At 37.5% G+C, this 27,365-nt stretch overlaps 1 protein-coding gene across 3 annotated transcripts in view; it reads right to left on the bottom strand.

Annotated features, from left to right (window-relative positions):
• Positions 1 to 27,365, bottom strand: part of LOC107720667 (cell adhesion molecule 2-like) — a 437,719-nt gene that overhangs the window by 68,402 nt on the left and 341,952 nt on the right. For 2 of the 3 annotated variants that reach the window (XM_016528445.1, XM_016528446.1), the window contains one exon: positions 7,630 to 7,779. In XM_016528445.1, the coding sequence (XP_016383931.1) occupies positions 7,630 to 7,779 (150 nt within the window). Of the gene's footprint in view, positions 1 to 7,629; positions 7,780 to 20,343; positions 20,371 to 27,365 lie in introns of all 3 variants that reach the window. The other variant, XM_016528444.1, reaches the window with a different exon arrangement.

Raw genomic sequence — 27,365 nt, 5'->3', positions numbered from 1 at the left:
GCTGCGCGGGCCGTTCAGGGCTCAGGACCCCGCCGAGAACAGCCTCATCTCGGCCATATCTTCTGGAATTTGCCACTGGCTCTGATGTCTCTATAGTGGTTAAACGTGAGATATAATTCGTTTTGGGTAAATCTGACGGGCAGTCTTTTGGTTTCATTAATCTATTATTTGTTCCACAGCAAATTGTTTCGGCTGAAGGCAAAATCTCATCACGTTATATTTTATGTAACTTTAATGCTGCATATTAGAGCATGGCTTTTATGATGGCTGTTGTTGTTGTTTATCATTCAATAAATAATATTTTATATACATAGTGGTATTTAGTATTGGGAAACAGTGTGTGTGTTCGTGATGGTGATTTTTGTGACATTGTTCCGCTATTAGATGGCGACAAGTGACTGTTTTACGAGTCAGCATTTAAGACTTTTATATTGAAAGAGACTGAAACAGGGTTGTAAACAAGGAAGTTCTTTTAACTTTCAACAACAGCTTGTAAGACGCAGTTAACAAATGCAGTAAGCGGCGCTGTCATCGGAAATTACCCTTAACAGATGAAAGATAGTACGACAAAGTACAACTAATAAAACTAATGTTTTATTGTGAATATGAGATTGATCTGAAGAATGAATGCTGTATCAGATGCAGGTAATCACACTCGCTCAGTCCATCTCTCTCTCACAATACTCTACTCTACATAATAGAGTGGGCTTTTAATTAAGTAATACAATAAGTTTTAAAAAGAGCTCTATGCAAATTGTTCAGTTTGTTTACACCATTTTATATTGCTCAATCTTATGTGCTTCAATCACGTTTTCTATAAAAATCTGCATGGAGATAAAAGTGGTTGCTGTCTTAGGCTAAAAATAAAATGCCACAACACTGCCTCACATAAAATCACATAAACACTCAAAAGTAAAAAACACTCATGAAACCCTTAAATCATCATACAAACCTCAAAACGTGGTACATATAATATGACAAGTACAGCAATCAACTAACTGCTCATTTGGAACAAATTCATCCTGACCTCACACTTTAAAAAACCAAAAACAACAGTTTTTTACCCCCCTGGCTTGTTCAATTAAAATAAGCTAACTAAAAGAAAACAATCTACTTAAATTTGTTAAATACAGTAAATGGTAACTTAATTTATTTGTGTTGGGACTACATAAATAATTTTTATTGCCATTAACTAAAACTGGTCAGGGGACTTTTTTAGTTTCCAGAATGCTTTGCATTAGAATGGATGTGGAAAGTAATATAATGTTGAAATGAATGTTTTTATATATGTTTATATGTTTTGGAGCAAAATTAGGCAAGAGGGTTATATTTTTTCAGTTTTTGTACTTCATAATTTCATGTTTGATTTAATGTGCTACTTTGCATTTCTTTGTTTGCGAAATTTCTGAGGGATTTAAAAAATTTAAAAATAAAATAAAAAATCACAGTTTAATTCTCCCCCCCCAACCTCTTCAAAAAATTCCTTTGCATAGCCGCATGTGAACATATACATTGTCAGTCATTTATTCAAATTAAAATGTTTATGAAACTTTCGCCCCGAACATTCATCTTGGTATGAACAGGCATTTAGTTTCTAGAACTAAGAATCATTTTTTGCTGAGTAGAGCCAAAACTGAAACACAATAGACTGGTAGTTTGATCTATATGGCGTAGACAATTAAATTTGTGAGTAACTGAGTGATTGATGTTTTCTGTCAGGACTGAGATCAGATAGACTGACAGCTTGCAAGGATAAACTATTCAACCAGCTCCTGGCACAAACTAGAGACATTTCCTCCTGGTTCAGCTAGATTGCACCAAGCTCTAAATCAAATCAGACGCCATCCCTAGCAGGCGGATTTCACAACCCCCCGTTATCGCTTCCTCTTCTCCACTCCTGATGTGTTTCTTATTACACTGTTTCCCAAATGTGAAAGTTTTCAGTCAGATCTGAGGCTCGTAGTGTTAATAATTAAGCCATTGCTCTGGCACTTTCTTGCGGTTGAGCAACTTGGTCTATACACTTCACTGCAGTCAACACAGCATATCCAAACAACCCTACTCTCCTGCATGCATAAAAACACACATGGACGTCCTCGCAGGTGCTGCTCGGCCAATCAAAGTTCCTCCTACAGAACCAGCTTCAGGAGGATGTAATTGTGGGAAACGCTGTGTTGGCACAGCATATCTGCACAAATTAACTATAGACTGATGCAGAATAACAGGCAGGTGTGGATGAGTGCTGGGCCTAGGTGAGGAGTTAATTTACAGAGCTGACGAATACACTGTCATCATCTGCGACACAAAATATTCTAGCGTTAATAATGAGTGTGGTATTACGACAGCTAATGAAAGCATACAGACGTGTAGAAAACAGACTATTTTACAGCTCAAATAATTACAATAATTCATGTGTGTTTTAACAAAAACATGAGCTTTACATGTCTGGTTCTAAATGCTATGGAATGATGGTCCTGTTTACTTCCATTGTGTGTTAACTACTTCAGTCTGTGTGCATTGAATTTATTTAATACACGAGTTTCACAATTTGAGTTGAATTACTGAAATAAATGAACTTTTCCACGACATTCTAATTTATTGAGATACACCTGTATATAAAAAAAAAACTGATGGGCAAACTGAAAAAAATCATTATGTCACAAATTTTGATTCTATTGAAACCAGAAGAGTCACTTAATTCTGGTATTCAAATGCCCCGCCCCCTGGGAAATCGTATTGGGTAAAATCCTGCTCCACATAGCTGCATAAACACAAAGTATGTTCTGATTGGCTGTGATTAGGGCTGTAAGATTTGAGGGAAAATGTAGCTGAGATTTTTGTGAAAAATTCTGAATATATATTTATTAATCTTCCAGGTTTGCTGTGCTTGTATGAGGGATGCATAATTTGGATAAAAATGTGTAATTATATATCAATGTAGTAGTAGTAATAATAATAATAATAATAATACTTATTATTTTATTACTACCACTAATTAAAAATATAAAATAGTTAAATATGACTATTGTAATATTTGACTGTAAATAAAAAAGCTAGTGTTTAATAATACTAATACTAATTATTAAAAATTTAAAATATTATTACTTTATATTACTTCTACTACTTGTACCGCTACTACTACTAAAACAAAAAAAGAAAAAAAAGAAATATGACTATTTGACTGTAAAACAATCGTGTTTAAGAAAAAAATATTTATACAAATATAAAATAATATTATTGTCACGTTCGCTACTGTGAGGGAGCGCGGAGCGAGGAACGAGGAGACGTGGAGCATACTTCGAACAAAGAGACTTTAATGACATCAAGGGAACCAGGAACACACACGTAGCGGGGAAAGATGACATTGAATACCGGACAGGAAACTCAGAACAGGAAACACTTTAAATACACATGACATGACGAGGGGATGACGAGAAACACCTGGGAGCAATAACATAATTGCACATGAGGGAAAACTGGGTCACGTGGGGGAGGAAAACAAAAGACACGGAACACAGGACTGACATTACTCCCCCCTCCCAGAAGGCATCCCCCCACAACATCCAACGGGGAGGGGGCGGTGGGCGCTCTGGAGGCCCCTCAGGACAGACACGGGACGGCAGGCCTCCAGAGCGGTACCCGTTCCGGGACCCATGGCGGATAAGGCAGTTCAGGGCGCCATGGCGGAGCAGGCAGACTAGGAGGCCATGGCGGAGTAGGGAGCTCAGGGGGCCATGGCGGAGCAGACAGTTCAGGAGGCCATGGTGGATCGGCCCGGAGCCCTATAACCCCCCCCCAAAATACTTGGAGAAAATATCAACCCCTAAGGTGGCTAGACTCGGGGACAGGAGCCCTCTCTGGGCTAAACTTGGGGACTGGAACCCTCTCTGGGCTAAACTCAGGGACTGGAGCCCTCTTTGGGCTAAACTCAAGGATTGGAGCTCTCTCAGGGCTAGACTCGGGGACTGGAGCCCTCTCTGGGCTAAACTCGGGGATTGGAGTTCTATCTGGGCTAAACTCGGGGACTGGAGCAGACACTGGAGCGAACTCAGGGGCTGGAGCCAACACTGGAGCTGGCTCCGGGGCTGGAGCAGACACTGGAGCTGGCTCAGGGGCTGAAGCCGACACTGGAGCTGGCTCAGGGGCTGAAGCCGACACTGGAGTGGACTCAAGGGCTGGAGCCGACAGTTGCTGCCTCCTTAAATTCCTCCCTTGAATTGGGGTTAAGGATCGTGCAGCTGTTGATGACAATGGAACCGCTGGTGGGCCTGACTCCGGAACGGCTGGCACCGGACACTCTCCAGACACCGGAGGATCCCTTCCCTCCAGCTTAGTCCCTTGGTGTCTGGGAGGTCCACGGGGCGATGGTAGTTGGCCCCGTGCCAGAGCAGAGAGTTGATGGTGGCGTCATCTAATGCCGTCGCCGCGGCGATCCCGCAGATCTCCCAGGCATACTCGACGAAGGGGAGATCCCTACGGGCTAGGGCAATGAAGCGTGCGGCGGTTTCCATGGCACGTGGAGAAACAAACAGGAAAACAAAAGACTATTCAAAAAACGAAAACAAAATCGGGAGAAGGGGCGCCGCTTACTTTCTGTTTTGTTCCGGTATTCTGTCATGTTCGCTACTGTGAAGGAGCGCGGAGCGAGGAACGAGGAACGAGGAGACGTGGAGCATACTTCGAACAAAGAGACTTTAATGACATCAAGGGAACCAGGAACACACACATAGCGGGGAAAGATGACATTCAATACCGCATGAGGGAAACTAAACAGAACAGAGCTTAAGAAGGGAACTTAACGAGGGAATTAATCCGACACACCTGAATCAATGAACAAACATCTGGGAACAATAGAACACAATCTATATTATATTATATTATATTATATTATATTATATTATATTATATTATTATTTACAACCATAACATTAGAATAATAATTTTTATGGCTGTCTGAATTTTCAAATGTTAAACAATCTCTGAGACATTGAAAACACAGATCTTGAGCTTATTTTGATTGTGATTATGTCAAGTTGCACAGAATTTGTACTTTCATTGTGGATGTAAAACTACTTGTCGCCGGAAACTTCTGAAGACGTCAAACAAATCAGTTTGTCTTCCACAGAAGAAAGACAGACATGAGGCAGATTAAATGATGACAGAATTTTCCTCTCTGGGTGATAAAATTGTTCAAGACAAAGAACTATCAAGTCAAAAATAAATGTTTCTAAGTTGGAGAGAACATTCTAAATCACTCATTGGGATTTCATGTTTCTGACAGTTTGGGAGAAGGCAGCATAAAGCGGCTCTATGTAAGTCAGCTGCCTCTGAGCACAAAGTCATCACCTGAATGCATAAATCAGCCACTCAAAGTTAATTGTTATTCTACTTCCATGTATTCTTTGATCACGCCATTCACGTATCAGTCTGTGTGGGCCAGAAAACACTAAGCTATCTTTGACACATGGATCTTTTATAAATCAAAGGACATTTATTATCTCCGTACAAACGACCTGGGGAATTCTCAGATATGGAGAGCCACAATATCATTATAAAATCCAATCCGCCAGGTGTATCGAATACATCCCATGATTACTTCCACGCGAAAAGCTCTGCTGACATAATGAACGGGGCATTTGCTGAGCCTGTGATAACGTTCCTGCTCCGTATTGATCAGATCTGGGAACAGTAGATATCTTTAACGCTGCAGTGGAGAGTCCTTTAAATGGCTCACCTCCCATACCTCATTTATCAAATGTAATCTGTTAGTATTCCACAACATTAATCAAGCCGCTGTCCCACTTTCTGGTGTATGTGCGTGTATGCGCTCTCATGATTGTGTGTGTGGGAGTCTGGGAGATTGTCTAGTTGTTGATTTTGCGTCTGCTCTTGATTAAGGGTGTTTACGGGTAAAAGTGCGTCTTATAAAGCTTTGCCCAGACCAATATTGATTCTCTACAGAAATTTATAGCCAACAAATCATACAACAGGTGAACACAAAGCCATTTTGCAACATCCAGCTCGGCATGGAAGAAAAATCAGATGATGTATTCCACTCTTTATCTCAGGTAATGAGATACAGCTATAAATCTTTGTACATAAAAATGTGATTCTGAAACTTTTGTCCAAAACCTAGTAAGTTTTCTCATTGCTTATGGCCTACATAGCCTCCATAGGCAAGACCCTCCCAGCTAACAAATGTATGTTCTGAAAACAGTGATTTGGAATATTTCGAACACGTTAAAATGTTCAGTTTTCTTGTCATTGTTATGACAGTGTTTAAAAAGATAGTACAACTTTCCTCGAACCTTTGTTACTCAAAGTATAACATTCTTTGAATGTTTATTTGTAATATTCCAAGTATGTAAACATTCAGCACATATCAATAACATCATAACGATGTCTCGAGAATCTTTTCTTTCAACAATGAGAATGAGATGAGAATGCATATTCAATTTAAATTTGATAAGAATGTTCTATAAATATTACTTTGAGCATGTTTTATCTTGACATTTACCTAACCTTTAGAAAACGTTAGTGTAAATTGTGCGAACATTCATTATTAGCCGGGCTAACAGTCATGAAACGAGAAAGAAGTGAGAGAAAGCGTGAGAATAATATTTAAATACTGTAATAATCATAAATATACAAGGCCCTTTCAAATTTCGAATTATTTTGCACTATTTTTATTGATACTTTTCAGTATTGGATGAATTACAATTTATAAATGTAATTTCTCTTGATTTGTTTGCCATCTTTAATTTATTTTTCACCATCATGGATTTATTTATTTATTTTTTGCCACTTAATATATCCACCATGTTGCATTTATGTTTTAAATCAGCTCACCACCATATTAAACTTTTTTCACTCAGCTTTTCCATCATCTTCAATTAATTGGATTTTTTTTTTATTGAGCTTATCTACCATTTTAGATTTACATTTTCACTGAGCTTGTCCACCATATTGGATTTATTGTTTTTCCTCAGCTCATCCACGATCTTGGATTTAGTTTTTTACTGAGATTTTCCATTACATTACAGTACATTTAGTCATTTAGCAGACGCTTTTATCCAAAGTGAATTACAAATGAGGACAATAGAAGCAATCAAACCGACAAAAGAGCATTTGTCACCATTTTCATACGTATCCGCCATGTTGAATTTATACTTTTACTGAGCTTGTCTACCATATTGGATTATTTTTTCCCCCCCACTCAGCTTATCTGCCATCTTGGATTTTGTTTTTCACTGAACTTGTCCACCATCTTGGATTTATTTGCCTTAAAATATAATTAGACTGAAAACAAGGCATCAGAGGTAGCATAATTAAGTTAAATACATAATTTTAAGGCATTATTGGTTTGTTCCTGATATGAAAGCTCTTTCAAACAGACTTTGTGCACCTATGATGATTTGAAATGCTTTAAACAGAGCTCACTAGGTTTTGGAACAGAGTTCACACAGTTTATATACTAGCTGTCAGCAATCTGTCACCGCAACCTATCTAAGCAGTAGTAAAAAAGCACAATCCCTTAAAGTTCCTCTATTAAAAGCTCATTCAGCTGAGGTCCACCACCCACCTAATAACACACAAGACAAAGATATGAGTTTAGTGGCGATCACTCACCTTTCTTGTCCCCAAAGAAGAGCGTCTGTTGTGCAGGGTTTGACCACTGGAGGGAAGTGTTGTCATTGTGTTCCACACGGCAGGTCAAGTTGGCTATTCCTCCTTCTGTCACAGTCATGTTCTGGACGATAGGGAACTGGCCTTGAGCTCCTGGAAGAGACAGACAGAAAGTGTGTGAGAGACAGGCACAACCACAGCAACATATGGAGCGTTCAACCTTTAGCATGAGCGCTCTACATGAATCCATCAATAGAAAGAATGAAGAAAACGACAAAAAAGCCAAAACACAGCAGCACCTGGGAAGAGTAAAAGAACTCTTTCACAGAAGTTCTTGTAATATTAATGCCACGTAAAAAAAACACCAAGCATGTTTTACTGACAGTTAAAAATAGAGCATGATGGAAAATATACAACCCAGTCAGTCAAAGTGACAGATAATGACTATTTGTAACGCAACCTCTGGCTATAATGCGTTTTGCTGAAGCCCAGATCATGTGGTTTGGTTCGTGGAAGAGTTGTTCCAGAAAGGCAAAGTGGAAGAGAGCTATTTACATCTAAACGTGGGTGAAAAGTACAGAAGATGAAGAAAGTTACTGACATCATTCAACACTAAATCATAATTGAGTCAGAAACACATGAGGAGAGGAGAACAGGCAACTGCTAAACTCAATGCCTTCAAAGATCTGTGAATAAAGATTTAGGTCTGTTTTCAAAAGCAACCAGATGACAATAAGCAACTTTTTTGGCAGGAGTTCTACCTGGAGGTGTTAAAGGAATTGATGACTCATCAGAATAAAACTAAAGTTTTTGTTTTAGCCTGCAAAGTCAGCACAATGCTGTTAAGGTACTGTGCATTGTTTTTGAACTGCCCCCCTGAGTCAATTTGCTACATAAAATTGTTCATTTTCTCTTAAAAGTCAAAGTGATTTTTTCCCCCAAAAATTCCCAGAAATATTCTTATTATATAATATTACAACAATAATAATAATAATAATATAGTTAATTAATATTAATATTAATTAAAAAACTTAGAAATTAAAAAAATCATGGCGCCCCAATGGCCTTTTAAAGGTAAACAAACAATAAAATGATACACAAATTCAAACTCATTAAAGGGATAGTTCACCCAAAAATGAAAATCCCATAAATTAATTACTCACCCTTATGTCGTTTCCAGACCCAATGATGGAAAATATACAACCCAGTCAGTCAAAGTGACAGATAATGACTATTTGTAACGCAACCTCTGGCTATAATGCGTTTTGCTGAAGCCCAGATCATGTGGTTTGGTTTTTGGAAGAGTTGTTCCAGAAAGGCAAAGTGGAAGAGAGCTATTTACATCTAAACGTGGGTGAAAAGTACAGAAGATGAAGAAAGTTACTGACATCATTCAACACTAAATCATAATTGAGTCAGAAACACATGAGGAGAGGAGAACAGGCAACTGCTAAACTCAATGCCTTCAAAGATCTGTGAATAAAGATTTAGGTCTGTTTTCAAAAGCAACCAGATGACAATAAGCAACTTTTTTGGCAGGAGTTCTACCTGGAGGTGTTAAAGGAATTGATGACTCATCAGAATAAAACTAAAGTTTTTGTTTTAGCCTGCAAAGTCAGCACAATGCTGTTAAGGTACTGTGCATTGTTTTTGAACTGCCCCCCTGAGTCAATTTGCTACATAAAATTGTTCATTTTCTCTTAAAAGTCAAAGTGATTTTTTCCCCCAAAAATTCCCAGAAATATTCTTATTATATAATATTACAACAATAATAATAATAATAATATAGTTAATTAATATTAATATTAATTAAAAAACTTAGAAATTAAAAAAATCATGGCGCCCCAATGGCCTTTTAAAGGTAAACAAACAATAAAATGATACACAAATTCAAACTCATTAAAGGGATAGTTCACCCAAAAATGAAAATCCCATAAATTAATTACTCACCCTTATGTCGTTTCCAGACCCATAAGATATTTTTGATGAAATCTGAGAGCTTTCTGACCCTGCATAAACAGCAGTGCAACTACCATGTTCAAGGCCCAGAAAGGTAGTAAGGACATTGTTAAAATAGTCCATGAGACATCAGTGGTTCAACCTTAATTTTATGAAGCTACGAGAATACTTTTGTGCGCAAAGAAAACAAATAATGACTTTATTCATCAATTTCATCTTGTCCGTGTCAGTCTTCGACATGCGTTAACAAAAGTACTCATAGCTTCAAAAAAAAAAAAAAAAAACGGTTGAATCACTGGTATGACATGACAATGTCCTTACTACTTTTCTGGGCCTTGAATGTGTCAGTTGCGTTGCTGTCTATGCAGGGTCAAAAAGCTCTCGGATTTCATCAAAAATATCTTAAATTGTGTTCCAAGGGTCTTACAGTTTGAAACAACATGATGGTGAGTAATTAATAACAGAATTTTCCTTTTTGGGTGAACTATCCCTTTAAATGTTGCCATGTTGAGCAACTGGAACCTGTTTGGCTTTAAAGTGACTTCTGCGTGAATGCACTTTATACATCGCTACACTATTGAAAACAGAAACAAAAAAGGACGTCCCTTAAGCACCTACAAACAACAGATATGGGTCACTCGTGAGCCCTTGCTTACTACGATCCGAGCAGAAGACTGAATAAAGGTTTAGTTCAGTGAGAAATAATTCACAAACTGACATCCATCACGGCACCCCAGGGTTAGACAGGCAATAACAGATCACCTTGTGCAGGGAGGGGAGCTAATGAAAAACTGTACACACACACACACACACACATATATAAAGACAACCCTGGAGAGGACATGATAGATGAATAATCTGTATTTATTTAAAGTGAAAAAGTGATGACTCACAGATCAGAGATCAACATCTCCAGCGCCACCGCTGCCAGACAATGGGACATCAGGAGAGATGAAAAATGTTCGAATGTGGTGTAATAGGCAAAGGAGAAGGACGAAGACACGATGGAAGAGAAACGCTGTGTCCTAACCAGGCAAGTTTTTAGTGTGAAGTCATTTTTAAGTCCTAACTCAAAGAAAAATGATGAAAATAGCAACCAAACAACCACAGAAGTCATGGATTAAAATGCGAAAGATGTGATTTAGTACATGATTAGGACACGGCGAGCACAGATTAGTGGCTGATGAGAGAAATAGAGATCGACGGGTATCTGGTTCAATTCGACTCAATTTAGCATCTTTTTCTGTTCGCTGCTAATTGCAGCGTGTCACAATTAGTCTGATTTGAGAGCCTGTCCAGATATGGTGTAGCTTTCATAAGAGAACCAGGAGGACAAGAAGGAGTGAGTGAGAGAGACAGAGAGGGAGAGCTGCTAAGGGCCTCTCCACAGGCTTCCTGACAGAAGAGCACGTCGGCCAGCTGTGGTGCTTATTTCTTTTCCGTGCCTCTGGCGGTCATATTACATACACACACAAACACTGAGGAGGCGTCGATTTGGGATTTATTTAATTTCCTTGCACGGCTCGCAAGGCACATAAGAGCCTCCGCTGATGGACAACGCCGTGAGAAATGTACCCAGCACAAGAAGAGCCATACTTCGTTTCAAAGTGAATGAGGTCCGGTTTAAATAATAATAATAATAATAATAATAATTATAAAAAAAATTATTATTATTATTAAAAAATCAGCAGATCATAGTGACCATGGTTCATTTTAAGTCAAAAGTTGCCATCAACTGTTTGATTATCCACATTCTTTAAAAATATTCTCTTTTGTGTTAAACAGAAGAAAGAAATTCAATAAGGGCCTCTCCACAGGCTTCCTGACAGAAGAGCACGTCGGCCAGCTGTGGTGCTTATTTCTTTTCCGTGCCTCTGGCGGTCATATTACATACACACACAAACACTGAGGAGGTGTCGATTTGGGATTTATTTAATTTCCTTGTTTTAGTGAGACAGAAACAGTTGCATATTCCACAGTCTTGATTATTATAAGCAGAAAATATTGTGCTGTAGTTTAGCACTGTTATGCTAATGATGCAACTCAAAATGATTTATTTGCAACAAACTTGCAGATAACAGATGATAAAATCTGAAAACATGAGATATGGGTAATTTTGCTACAGTTTTGACCAAATATTTGCCAAAACGGTTTGGCACTTTCGTGCAGGAGCAGAGTTCAGTTCTGTTTGTAGTTCTGTGTCAGTGTGACATCTGGATTCTGTAAATGAACCTTAAATTCCCATAAATTCATAAGGACTTTTTGCATTTTGAGAGTTTAGTAAAATGGAACTCCAATATTTGAAACTGGTGGTGGACCAATATGGATTTTGTGATGGCTGATGTCGATATCAAGCCAAAATCTTAAAAATAATTGTTACAAAAAGGGGGTTTGGAATATACTACAAAACTTTTCTGTGAACAGAATCATATTTTTCTTACTGTGAAAATTTTTTAATAATCTAAAGAACATTTTTTTTCCACTATAAAGAACCTTTTGTGGATTGGAAGGTTCTTCATGGAGCCATCAATGCCAATAAAAAAAACCTTTTATTTTTGAGTGTAGTAAATAACATCTGCTCAACAGTTTCAGCAATGACATATACATTTGTTTTACATATTTAATAAAAAAAAAAAAATTCTCTTTTGTGTTAAACAGAAGAAAGAAATTCAAACAGGTTTGGAACAACTTGAGGATGAGTAAATGATGACAGAATTTTCACTTTTGGGTGAACTATCCCTTTAAATTCAAAAGGGCTCAAACTGAATTTTAAGAGTTTAGTAAATGACAATGAAATATTAGCAATATATGTGTTGTATGTTCCATCAGGTCATAATGCACATGGATTTTGAATGGCTAACTATATAATCTGATCTGAGTTTAAATAGTATAGTTACGGCATGCTAACCAGTCAAAACATGACCCCATGGTTCACTTCTCTGGCTCAGGGGTCATATGAGACAGTATAGAGCAGGTCATTTACTACCTGATTAAGGTCTCCTACAGACCACAGCATTACAGGCGGAGGAAGAAAGAGACAGAGAAATGGATCTGTATTACTCCAGGTAGGCAGGATACATTATTCATCTGTGTTTTGCATGAAGCATGGCCTGCCAGCCCCTGTCTCTAGTTCTCTCTCTGCTTCCTTGATCTTCTCCTGCCTCATTTTCTCATCCCCATCCCTCATCACTCTTCTCTCTATAATCAGGAGAAAGGGTCAAGATCCATGGGAAATCAGTCATGGGAAACTGCTCCAAAACTGTAGGTGCAAATCTGGTTCTATTTTTACACATATGCTTGATAACAAATAATTAAGATTAACGAAATGTGTCAACTTAAGAAATCCCAGGACGGCCTAAACTATGTGAATGCAGAAGATGATCCCTGAGGTGTCACCATTCAGAAAGAAAGAAAGAAAAAAAATAAGCTAATTATGAGTCTGGTAATGATCATTATGAGTGTGTATGTCAGCAGCATCTTAGGGAAGTCTGGACAGTAAATAAATAAATTAATAAATAGTAATGTAATAAACTGTGTACAGCAGTTTTAGGAGGAACTAAAATCGAAGGCCTTAGACAGGCTCTTTAAAGTCCTCCATGGACAATTCATGCTGTTGTTCAAAAGAGTCTGTCCTACTCGCTCTGCACTGGAAATATGTTAAGTTTTGGATAGGTTTTACCATTAATGCAAAGAGTATTTTCGAGATGTGCTTCCAGCTATTCAGAAATGCCTCTTATTTTGCATATTTCCAGCTAAGAGTGCTTATGAATAACAAACAACTGCTGTGAGACACCTGAAACTACCCACAATGCTAAAAACATAATACTTTAAAACATACAGGGAAAAAAAAGTTTCAAAATGGAGAAAATATGCTTAGCTGAAGAACAGTTCAAAAGTTCAACTCTGAGGTAGCACGAACTTGAAGAAAAATTAATAAACGAATGAAAAATAACGCTGTTTCTTGCATAATGCGCAATGCTACATAGAAATTCATACAGTACATATTTGAAAGGTCAAACCAAAAATTAAGCAGACATATAATAAAAAAATAAAAATAAAAAAAAACTTCTTCATTTCCTCCGTTCACCTGATTGAAGTACACATATTAAACAATGAACTAGCAATTCACTTATTATGAAGTAAAGTTATGGATTTATCTGATCATTTTAGGATTCATTTGACCTCTTTGCATTATTTAGAAGAAACAGTTAATTAAGTTAAGATTTAAAACTAGTTCATTTTAAATGTACATGAATCCATTTACTTTGTAGTGCACATTCCTGATCTTACTGTACAGTAAATATTAAGTTTTACTCAATACATCACATTGCAGAAGTATGGGTTAAAACATCAACTGACATTGAGTGTAAAATCATAGCAATGAGGTAAAATAATAAACATATTACACACTACTTGACATTAAATTGTCTGATTGGTTGTGATTTTTATTGAGCAAATTGATGTTGAAACTGAAATAATAAATGGTCTCTGTATTCATTTCTCTGTGGGAGAACTAAAAGGTTATTCAAAGAGGGCAGTTTTTGCATCTACTGTATCTTGTTGTTTCTGATAAGTGATCCAGCTCTTGGGACACTTTGTGTGTTGCGATGATTTGATCAACTCCAGCACGCTCATGTGTCGACTTAATAGAGCGGTGAGGTGAGCCCTTCTCTCTGGTCAGAGGCGTTTGTTTGAAACGGATCTCGCCTGGGATCATGCCTGTCTAATGCTGTTTGAGCTCTCTCTCTCTCTCTCTCTCTCTGTATGTATGCCTCATGTTCTCCTCTTCCCCTCTGTTTCTCCTTCCTGTATGTATGTCCCTCCCTGTCTCTAAACTCAATGAGCAAAATATAAAATTAGCTCCAGCCTCTCCTAAACGTCCTCAATAACTCTCCCACTGAGAGGTAGAAAACAAAGAGAAAAAGTCTTATGTGACGTAAAGGAACTGACATACGACTAATTTCCAAGATTTTCCTTATTTTAATATCAATTAACATACTAATTGTGTGAAATCTTAAAGGAATAGTTCACTTAAAATTATGTCATGTCTTTTTTACTTACTCCTTTAAACTTGAAGACTTTACAAGTACAAAGTCTACATCTATTAAAACAATAGACAACACCTCGCTTCTCACTTCTAACAGACATATTATAAAATGTAATTTAAGCCACACAACTGACATTTCACAGCTCGTTCTCACCCTCAATCTGCTAATGTTTAGAGGCTCTCACAACATTTGAGATGATGCAAAACATGAATCAGCTGCATGAGTGATCTGTCTTGCCTCTTCAAACCCACGTATCTCCGTGGAGAACAGTAACAAGATGACCTTTAGCAAGTATGCTTTAGCTCGCTGAGATGCTGAGGCCAGCCTGGAGGTAGTCATGCCCTTGACTTTTAGCCTTGACCACGCTGACAGAAGACAAGCGGCCCATATTTTTCAGCACAAATCAGCCACTGCGAGACTTTTTGCTCATTTAAACATTTAAACAAATCACACAACTCTGTACCACTCACATACTCTGGTCTGGAATGCCACAAACACAGAAACACGGAACGATAAACTGTTTAATGTCTGAGTGCTGTTGGACTGTCCATCAACACTCTTGGTATGATAATTGTGATCCTGGACCACAAAACCTGTCATGTTGCACGGGTATATTTACAGCCAACAATACATTGAATGGGTCAAAATGATCGATTTTTCTTTTATGCCAAAAATCAGTAAAATGCATTGCAAAGAACTTCATTTGGACAAATTTAAAGGAGATTTTCTCAATATTTAGATTTTTTTGCAACCTCAGATTGCAGATTTTCAAATGGTTGTATCTCAACCAAACATTGTCCTATCCTAACAAATCATACATCAATAGAAAGCTTATTTATTCAGCTTTCAGATGATACATGTAAAAATCTCAGATGTAAAAATCTCAATTTAAAAAAATGGACCCTTATGACTGGTTTTGTGGTCCAGGGTCACAATTGACCAATCAGATTCAAGGGGTGGGACTAGCTGCTGTATAACAGTGAAAGTGTGGTACGATTCTTGATCAGTTACTTGGTATAATTTCACAGGCGAAATCCAGTCATTTCAACAGGAATCCATACAATCAGCAGTCTAACATAAGGGTGAAACAGTTTCACATGAAGATTTTGTTCATGTTCTAGTTGGTTGTGCAAATTTGCAATGTTGACTAATAGAAAGCTGCTTGGTTTGAAATTGACTTCTTTGTATAGGTCATTACATTTTTGACGACAACCTTTTTTGCCCACAAAATATTTCGCTTCAAGATCTGACTCTTGGTAGGCGGAATCAGTCCAATATGAACTGTTGTTGATGGAGAAAGAACTAAATAGGGCGAATTACTCTGGCATAACCTCTGGTTTGATACGACACAAATAGAACGCTACAAATCCTGACATATGTGTGGACCAATTCTGTCAATGCCTGAAAGTTTGGTTTAATCTACGGTCTCAATTAGACATCTCTCTTGGATTCAACCTCATCATTTGCCAGACCAAATCAAACAGACTAATTCAGGTTTGAGGTTTACCAGGCAGAGCCAGTCCAAAAAAAAAGCACATCTATTCGGGTACGATGCCAAGTGTATGTTCCCAGGATGCTGTGTGCCAGAAATGAAGTGCATAAACAGGTGCCAATTTGGCGAGCCTTGCCAGGTGCTGACATCGCAATCCCAGACCAGTTTACCAAAACACAAAATTCATTTTTAAGATGTGCTGACAGTGTTTTACAGTGACAAAACAGCCAGAACTCAATGCTTTGGTGTTTGGAAATGCCTGAAACGCACCGTTAGGGGACTTCTGTGGTTACAGCTACACTCTTGTGAGTCAAGGTAAGATTAATACGCGGAGTTCTCATCACCGTGGGTGGGTGTCCCAATGGGAATCAGTAGGGGCACTAGTGAAAATGGAGGTGCTTATCTTTGATATTCTTTTCATTCAGCACTCACAGTCTTTCCCTAGGGCTGAGAATAATGTTTGAGGAGTTAATTAGAGCTTTGGGACACTAAGCAGAAGAGGATGAACGACACCGATTAGAAGTGAATAGTACAGCCCAACTGATTTCAATACACCCTGACAGTGTTAAACCAGATTGCTGCTCTTAAAAATGCCCTTGTGTCTGTTTGTTTTGACATTTTGGGAAGTGTTGTGAACGGCCTTGTCATGATTATGGTCTTCAGTTTGCTAAATCTAGAAGAACACTGTGCGAATGCCACTGTCTAAGACAAATTTTGGGGATCGTAAAAGATTTTTCATTGCAGGCCAGTCTTGGACTGCTTAGTGTGTCATGTTCACCTACGGACCATTAATTGCTTTCATCTAATCTCGGACTCCTGTGGATTTCTGGGAAAGTTGTAGGTCACAGTCCTGCAGTGTGACTGGTCCTGCGGCTGCCGTCTAATAAAGAACCAATCAACAACTAGATGCACAGCAATACATGAAGGCTCATATCACACAGTCTGCCAGGGGCCACATTGTATATGACAAGCAACAATCGTAAAGGTCAGTAAAGGTCACATGAGCCTTCATAAATCATTATAATATGCTGATTTGCTGCTCAAGAAACATTTATTATAATCAATGTTAAAAACTAAGCTGTGCTGCTTAATCCTGATACTTTTTTATGTTCAAACATTTATCTGAAACAAAAATATTTTGTACCATTATAAATGTCTTTCATAATCCAACATACAAAATGTAAAAGAATATTGTGCTCACAATAATACCAAGAACATGCATTAACAAAAATAAATTCCATGTTAACGGTGAGTTGTAAACTAGTGTCAGCTTTCCCAAAACTAGCCCCATCTGCACTGGGTCAACCAAAAAGATAGTCCAGATAGAAAATGTTGCTATATTGGGATGGTTTGTAATAGTTGTTTCTGCATATTAAGTTGGGAACAGAGAAAGCATTTAACTTATTAAATTGCACACATCACTTTCAACCAGTCATAGCACTAATTGCAAAGAGTCTAATGAGCTTGCTGTGCACATCGTGTGAATCAAAGCGATTAAACGCAGAAAACATGGACAACCCCCCCCCACACACACCGCGGATGAAAAGTTTTGAAGATGCACTGCAATTTCTGATTTAGAGAAATCTAATCAATTAGCAAACAACAAATGAACTGGCCTCAGCGGTTCCACTTCCATTTGCACAATTAGACCAGTGTGCAGCTGCTCCTGCCATTGTAAACAAACATCCCAATCACAGTTTCTTAATTGTAGCAAGTCGGTTTTTTCCTCTCTTTTTAATGCCGTAATTTACTGCGACAAAAGGGAACAGTTCCTATGAAAGTGCCGTCAACAAAAACAACTCTGTTACTCACCGAACGCGAACACACAAGCCGATACCATGCCGTGCTGCTGCAGGCAGATGGTGCACAGGTAAAATTGCCATCTGAGGTGAGTGTGTGTATAGTATGTAGTCTTGTGCATTATTCATGAGGAGAGCAGGTGGTTTAGAGGAGTCAGTCGCTGATAGCGTCTCACTCATTCTGTACACATAGGCCTAATTTCATCTACCAGACTCCAAATATTTGCAGTGATAATTTTTCTTCCTCAAAAAATGAGGCAGACCTTTGGGAGAGCTAACAAATGTCACATTCAGATCTATTGCACAGGCAAGATTTTCATTTTTGCACAGTGTTGGGAGAGTAAGTAACTAAACATAGCAAAGCTGTTCTCAAACAGGGTGACCATACGTCCTCTTTTTCCCAGACGTGTCCTGGCTGGGATTTCTAAATTGCCTAAAATGTCCGGGATTTTTGATAGACCTTAGTCAGGTTAGATGCCATATTGAATTTAACAGGGATGAAAATAAGTCTGTGAGGGATAGACCAATCCGATCTCATGGCAATTCGTACATATTTTATGAGGTGACTAATTCGGCTAATTACGAATTTGTACGATTTTTTGCTAAATCGTGCGTATTTTACGAGTTCCCCAATATGGCCATATTGGCCATATGAATGACCTACCCCTAAACCCACCCCTAAACCTACCCGTCACTGGGGTCTAGACAAATCGTACAAAATTGTACAAGTGAGGTCTTATGAATTCATACAAATTAGCCACCTTGTAAAATACATATGAATTGATCGTGAGATAGCATTGGATAGACTTTGGATAATCTTTACAATGGCATGCACCATATGAAGTCTTAGATCATGTAATGTTCACAACTCACAACCTTCAAAACTGTATTATGGGGTTTTTGTTTACTGTCATTTTTTTTCCAGAAAAAGACATTATTAAACCACAGTAAAATCTATCGAACATACTGTATTTCTATAAAAGTATGTTGGCCAATTAATCAACCAATCCTGTGAAGGGCATGACAATATGAAAACAAAGCCAAAACCTTTACATTTTAGGCAATTTAGAAATTAAGACATGTCCGGGATAAAGAGGACATATGGTTTCCCTCTTTCAAAACAGTATAGCGGTGTGGATTACAAAACAATACATTGGTGTAATTTTGCCCCTTTTTTATTGTCCCCACAGCTTTTTCACTGTTAAATCTGTTTTTGCAACAATGAATACTTCAAATGCAACAGTGAATAATTCATCAGCTGGTTATCGTGGAGTTGAATATATTTGTTTGAACTGATTGACTCTGTGTGTATTTTGTGCACAAGTATTTGTGGGTAATCAAAGAAATCTCATTTCCCTATGGCATACCAAGTCACACATAACCTCTGTGAACTTCCCGTTGTAAATATTTCACTGCTTCTCACTGAACCACTTAGTCAAAGTATCTTTTAAATTTAATGTCTAACTATGTGGTAAACAACAACCGTGAAATTATACAGCCGTGGCCTGAAGGACACACTGTCACAATAAAGCCAAACGAATACAGCCATAAACCACAGAGTTAGTTTAATACTCCGCAAACAGTAAACATCGAAGATAAAAATGCCTTGGACTTTGACACAATGCAAACACGGGTTTGGAGGTCCATCCTTAAAATTGACACATTGTTGTTGGTTTCTTCACTGAAGAATTTTTCTGGACTATTTTATTTGACACCAGCTACTTCTATAATATGTAGTTACTATAAAATTCACAATTATTGGTTGTGCTTTTAAACGTAAAAATGTAATATACTTAATAAATAAAATATAAAAAAGAAGCAAGAAATATGTTTGGATACATCAGGGAAATATTTTTATTCAGACAGTGGACTGAATGGACTGAATGATTCGACATTTTTGAATGAATGTGTTGAATGAATGATTCAATGACTCGCTAATATAAATGAATCAGTGTTGTGACTGAGCAATTCAGTGACTCACTTCAGAGGCAACTTATCGCCACCTACTGAGAGAGAGAGTGACTGAAAAATACACAGACTGACAGTCTGTCTGACATAAAAACTGACAAGCGGAGTGATATAAACAAATGGTCATTATGTTTTAGAGCTATTTCACACTAAGGTTAGCCATGCTACAAGTGACTGCATGCGGCTAAGCTCTGTGCAGCACTGAAGTTCAGCAGCTTTTCTGTTAGTTGAAAAAGATGACAGAGAAGAAATGATGGCATAGGAGGTAAAGCAGGGGCAGTAAAGAGAGGGGCAGTAAATAGCAAAAATAATGGCCGTGTGGAAAGGAACAGGACGGTGGTACTGCCTGCTTGGCTCATAGCAGTGATAAGGCAGCTATCTCAGCTCAGCTTATTGGGAACGGTGTCTCCCCATTTATCAAGCAGCAGGGAAGATGGAGGAGCCAACTCACCTCTCACTTTGTTTTTCGTGGCCGCCACTGGAATCGAATAGCGTGATGGGGACGGGAAGGATGGAGAGGATGGAGGGAAGGAAGGAAGGAAGGAAGAAAGGAAGACAGGGAAGGACAGACAGGTTCAGAGGGAGAGAAAGAGAAGGACAGGAGGAGAAAACATTCGATTAGAACAGGCCAGGTTCAAGAGGGTGTAAACTGTGTCAAACTAGCATCCTCCTGTTGTGGAAATCTCATTCGTATCTGTCTGATTCACAACAATGAGCCACTTTAAATGGAAACCCAGTCAAGAGCGCTTGCCATTTGCTAATACCATCCACTATGGACTACAGAGTTACATAATACACTGGCGATAATATTCAGCTACACAGGTAAATACGCCAGTGACTCCAGCATACACAACTCACCACCTAAAAAGTTGTTGCAGAACAGTAGATTTACAAATTCCTGTTACACTCATACTATATGTCACACTCGTAGCGTTAGTTCTGGCAGGTCACGTTAGTCAAGCTCGCATCAGCTGACTCCCAGCTGATCCACGTCTACCTATAAGGATGCGACACCTATCACAGCACTCATATATAAGGTCCTTCAGTATTATCACCAGTTTCGCATTGCTCAATAGCTAAATACCCACCTCCATCCCTGACTCCTCCTCTTGTCAGTCAGGATTCAGCCTTCTGATTCTCCTTTGAATCAGACTAATTTCTAAAATGTACATTAAATTATTGAACCTTAATGATATCTGAAATACATTTATGTTGTTGTGTTCTGTTTACCTTGGGGGGATTATTGCTGCTCTCCCTGCTCTCATCCATGCTAGGCTGCATGGATGCGCAGGGAGTTCTTGCCCAGAGCAGAACCATACCGCCAATCCAAACTGTATGCTAATTGTCAGTCATCTATATATATATATATATATAAATATAATATAAATATAAATATATAAAACATAGGATTATTTATTTATTTATTTTTTTTACATTTGATTGCATTTTGAAACGATTTCTTGATTTCTTTAAACTGAAAATGAACAATAAATGGAACAAATCTAAAAAATGAACAAAAGAACAGTAGATTTACAAATTCCTGTTACACTCATACTATATGTCACACTCTCTGTCAGCATCTATATACAGCACAGCACTTTCCACCAGTACGTTACGAAATGGGGTTCAAAACTCCTTTTAATTTGCTAAAGGTTCATCAATCTCAGGAGGACAGACTACATATAGTATATATATATTACCTATAGGGATGTGACACCTATCACAGCACCCATATATAAGGTCCTTCAGTATTATCACCAGCTTCTGCATTGCTCAATAGCTAAATACCCACCTCCATCCCTGACTCCTCCTCTTGTCAGTCAGGATTCAGCCTTCTGATTCTCCTTTGAATCAGACTAATTTCTAAAATGTACATTAAATTATTGAACCTTAATGATATCTGAAATACATTTATGTTGTTGTGTTCTGTTTACCTTGATATATATATATAAATATAATATAAATATAAATATATAAAACATAGGATTATTTATTTATTTATTTTTTTTACATTTGATTGCATTTTGAAACGATTTCTTGATTTCTTTAAACTGAAAATGAACAATAAATGGAACAAATCTAAAAAATGAACAAAATTAATAAACAAATAAAAATATAACAGAATGGGCTTAATAGTGTGTGTGGAATGTTGTTTTATAATTATTTACATACTTATAAAAAATATTTGTGTGATTATTTTTTTCCTACAGTAACTTGGATGAATGACAAAATTACAACGTGCCTAAAAATTGACAAAATGAAAAAAAATATATATAAAATACTTCTTCTCAACATGTAGAAAGCGATTATTTTTAAAGAGTTTATTTCTGTAAGAAGTTTAATGAATATTACTTTTCCCACAGATAACAATAACAGAAAAAATATGAACAAATTTAACGTATATCCCTAATATACAATTTCTCATAATTTTTCAAATAAAAATAAAAATTTTATTTGAAAAGTAAAAAATAACTTGCAGTTAATTTTTATTTATTTACCTTTTTTTGTTTTTTGAAGATTGTTATATGTATCAAAATATTGCATTTATTGCTATGGGGAATTACAAAATAAATTAAGCATATAGTACACAGCTGTATGTATATATATATATATATATATATATATATATATAAATTGTGCAATTACTGTAATTAAGTGTAATGTGGTGTTTTGGGTTGTGTTTCTTGTTCATGTTTTCATGTCTTTTATTTTGGAGTTTAATCATGGTCCCTGTTTGTGTCATGCTTCCCTTGCCCTCATGTATTCATGCTATTGGTTCTCTTGTTCATTGTGTCATGTTCTGATTAGTTGTCTTAGTCATGTATCTTGTTCCCCATTGGTTTGTTCATGTCATGTGACCCTCCTTGTCTGCTATAAGTAGCCTTCATGTTGCCATTGTCTGTCGTCGTGTATTGATGTTGTAACCCGCTGTTGGTGAGTCTAGTCTGTTTATGCCTCGTCAAGTCTGTTCTAGTCAAGTCTGTTCATGTCAAGTCAAGTCTCGGATTATGTTTGGATTTCACCTGTAAATAAACTGCACTTGGGTTCTTCACTACACTTGCCTTAAGTGGACTGAATCGTTACATTAAGCTATTTTTTGTAATTGAAATTACATTGCAATTGAAATATTTTTTTAAACAATTAATTGAAAACCAACAGATTATGTCAAAATTATAACACTGTTGAATGATTTGAAGAATACCACAAAAATAGGATTTGTGCATCTATTGCTTTTCTTTTTTATTTATGGTACACCAAGTGTACAGTATTCGTGAAAACCTGCTTTTGTAAAACTAAGATTGACAGTCCTATGAGCACAAGAAAAGATTTGGATTGTTTTGTGGAATCCGTGTCGGTCTGTCTCAGACGAGTAGAGCCACAATCCTCTGTTATGTTATTGCTTGGTGAATGGCTATTGATCAGACCGAAGAGCTTTCTGCTACAGACTCCCAATTAGCCAGACACAACAAGCTGTCCGTGCCCACAGAATGACTGAACAAACAAACCGTCCTAATTCTGCCCATCTTCTGACATGTATGTGCACCAGAAGCATCCACTCAAACAAAGCTATCCATTTATATACCATTAAAGCTGAGTGCTTACAATGCTCAATTATTGTATACAACACAATAACAAAACGCAATACTATAGACTGAAGCTGAAAATGGCTCCTAAATGTTTCAAATAACACTTTCCTCTGAAAACAAGAGCCAAATGACAAAGCAACTGGCAACAAGGTGTATTTCTATACATTTGCCATGTGTTTCTATGAGTTTTACAGACAGTCAAACTCAGGTGGGGTTAGGGGTCTTTCTGATAATTGTTGCAATCAGGAGGCAAGTGCGCACTCTTTGAAATTTGATTGGCTTAGTTCAAAGATGGGACGAACGATGAGACTTGAACCCAAGTGTGTGTAAAAAGTCTAAGAGGAAAGAAATGAAAAGGAAAGGAAACTTTACAAATCTTTCAGCTTCCCCCTCTGAGCAGAATCCAAAATGCTATCGTGAAATTCACCTCACAGTGAACTATAAATCATTTGTTAGTGCTCTGAAGGCATAAATACATCCATTGGTTCTACTTGCCTACCAAAAACTAGAAAAAAAGAAAGACAGTTGGAAAAATAAACTAATATTCCCCCCAAACTCTGGTCACAGGAATCAAATTGATCTAAAAGTCTGATCTGTCTTCGGTTGTAAACAAACTGTTTTACCCATGCAATGTGATCCGAACCATTATTTAAATGTCTTGAACCAACACACTCTCATGGCAATTCATAACTATTTTTCATTTTGGCGAATTGGTGGCTAGCTCATTTGAATTTGTACAATCTAACTATCTCTTTCCCACTGAAGGTTAGGTTTAGGGGAGGATCTTACTGCTTAAGAATCAAATCATACAATTTTATGTGAAATTTAATCCCCGTCCACACGGAAACGCGTTTAGCTGTATACGCATAAATTTTGTATCGTATAGGCGTTTCGTCCAGACGGATCCGGCGTTTTGGTTAACTAACATTAACACAGATTAATAAATGTATTGTTCCATGTTCGTTTGTATACTGCGTTCAAGGTTTATGAATAGGCATAGTCCAAGTCTTCTTCTCTGTTTTTAGTGTATCTCTGTGGCAGAATTACAGCGCTACATACTGGTCTGGCATGTATACTACATCGCTTTGTGTCGGTTTCGTGTGGACGCAGATATTTCTTGAGACGAGGGAAAAAAAAAAGATCGGATAGGGAAAGCTCTGGCTTCGTGTGGATGTAGCCTTACATTGATGCATTTGGCAGACACATCTTTTTTATCCAAAGCCAATCCAAAGCGCTCTTGCTTTTCTTGGGAATCGAACCCATGATCTTGACGTTTCTAGCACCATTCTCTACCATTTGAGCTACACGAAGGAAATCGCCAGTTACATTTCCTCATGACATCCGATCGCTTGTACACATTCATGATGATACAAAATGAAGATTTGGTTTAGTTCTGGAAAAAATAAATAAACCCAAATTATCATCAAAAAGAAAAGAAGTGGCTATGAATTCAAGAAGTGGCCCTCCATGTGGAGACTTGCTGAAGGCCTTTCACTTTAAACCCATCGTTGGTTGAATGTTTGAGCTTTTTCAGGCCTTGGTTGAAATCATGGCAAAGTTTTGAGTGACAGCGACTAAGCAGCATCCTCCAGGGATGCATTACACGAGTCTGGATGTGTAGGAGGAGAAATAGGAAGGAAAGGAAAGAGAAAGGGTGACAAAAAAGCCATAAAGGTAACAAAATCCCAGCATGCCATTTTGAGAATTCTGGACATCAGTGAATAATTCAACACACCTGCATTATTTATGCTGGAAAAAAGCTCAGATCAAGAGGCCGAGACCTTCAGTACAGTGCTTAACAACTTGTAGGTGAACAAATATCAGCCGTGCGTGATACACACTACACCAAACACGCAACAGCACCCACACACATACACTAAAAACAATGAAGGATGTCCCGGTTGGGCTAGTTTGTGTGTGGATGATTTATCGACTCAGTTGTGAGTCCTAAACTTTTGTTTCAGTGGGAAAGACCTCCCGCTGAATCCAAGCAGTGAATTCTGCTGTCAGTAATACCATTATGATGATTGAACAACCTAAACAAGAGGTGAAACAAATGGACTTGATTTCAGTCATGCTGAAGAAATCACTCACTATTGGTGGACTATAGAACGGGACTCATTCCTCAGATGATGTTCCAGAACATGTTCCTCAGAGGAAGTTCAATATGATACTGTTTGTGGGGAATTACAGGCATCTGTCTTGGTCTACTGATCAGTTAACTTAGTTCGAACTACCATTTGCAGACATTTTTGCTGATGTGAGAACAGTTTTGAGGTGACATTGAGATTTAAGGTGAAGCAGACTGAGATAATGGAAGTGAAAGGTTGATTAGTCCGTGCAAAATATAAGCTGTGTTCCAAAACCTAATGAGCCGCCTAAAAAGAAAGCATTTTAAGGCATCATAGGTACATTTCAGATGTGACTGCTGTGTCCTAAGATACCTCATTTTAACCAAATTATATATCAGTATAACATGCATAATTCACAAAGAAGGCAATTCCTCAATGCATTGTGACTAAGTAGAAAAATTATCTTAGATGCATTATACATAATCTGAGAGAGATAATATTTGTGTCCTATATATTCTGTAGGCTTATTAGAGTATCTATGGGTTAACTAAAACTTAAAATATTAAAAACAGTTTTCAGTAATAAAAAATTAAAAAGCTTATAATATAAAACCATGTAAATATAAAAAAAATACAATTAAATGAAAAATATAAAACAAAAACGTAAAAAAGTTCAGGGTTAAAGTTCCTAACCCTGACCCTAACCCTAACTGACAAAAAAACAAAAAAACAAAAAACAAACAAACAATCAAAAACACACAAAAAACAATGAACCATATAAATAAATAAATGCTGAAAGCAAATAACAAAACAAAGAAAACAAAGAAAACATTTGAATAAAATACGAAAATATAAAATTAATTTAATTTAAATTAATATTAATAAATCCCTTAATAGTATATAAATAATACTAAAATGACACTGTAGAGTATTAGTTAGTTTAGCAACATGCTCAAATCCGACTCTTCTGAAAAAAACCTTTTAGGTTAATTCCTGAGAAACATGTTAAACCATGAGTTGTGCGATCATTAGCTCAACCAATGACTTGGGTTTGGGGGTGGGGCTATCTATTTGGCCAACCAATAGCAGATGGAGAGAGTGTTTGGGAAACCTGTTTATTTTTGCTAATACCTGTGGTGGTGCTATAGTGATGTAGAAATGGTACATTTAACCTTTCATTTATGTACACTCATAAATTAAGCGTTAGCGTTAGTTCTGGCAGGTCACGTGAGTCAAGCTTGCATCAGCTGATTCTCAGCTGATCACATCTACCTATAGGAATACGACACCTATCGCGGCATTCCTATATAAGCTCTATTCAGTATTATTCAGCAGCTTTTCAGCTTGCTCAGGAGCAAATTAAGCATCGCTGCTTCGCAAATCAACTGTTGCAGCGTGTTTTAGAACATCTGAAATCCACATCTAAGATAAGTGAATGTTGTTTTAATCCATATCGCTGTGTATATTACCTGGTCTGCTAATTGAAAAACAAACAAAAAAAATGTTAGCAGTTTTGCATCGTTTGCAGGAGCTAAATATTAAGCATATTTGCAGCAGCATTTACGCATCTGTGTTCATACAGCTGGAGCAACACGTAGTCTAGACTCTAGAGCATGTAATCGCTCTGAGGACACGCCGATAGTTAAGGCCACGAGAACAAGTTTAAATGAAACAAGCGTTCTCGTGTATGCGTTTCAACTGGGGTTCACTGTATTCAGCGGCATAATCTCAATGTTACGGTTGTTTATTTCTAGGGTTGATGTTTTCATTAGCTGTGTGAGTGTGCGGTTGATTTCAGCTGCGTCAGAAGCACGC

Source organism: Sinocyclocheilus rhinocerous, unplaced genomic scaffold (assembly GCF_001515625.1).
Source record: "Sinocyclocheilus rhinocerous isolate Xijiao unplaced genomic scaffold, SAMN03320098_v1.1 scaffold603, whole genome shotgun sequence".
Lineage (NCBI taxonomy): Eukaryota > Metazoa > Chordata > Actinopteri > Cypriniformes > Cyprinidae > Sinocyclocheilus > Sinocyclocheilus rhinocerous.
Note: the sequence above shows the minus strand (reverse complement) of the source record. Positions and strands in the feature narration are given on the sequence as shown.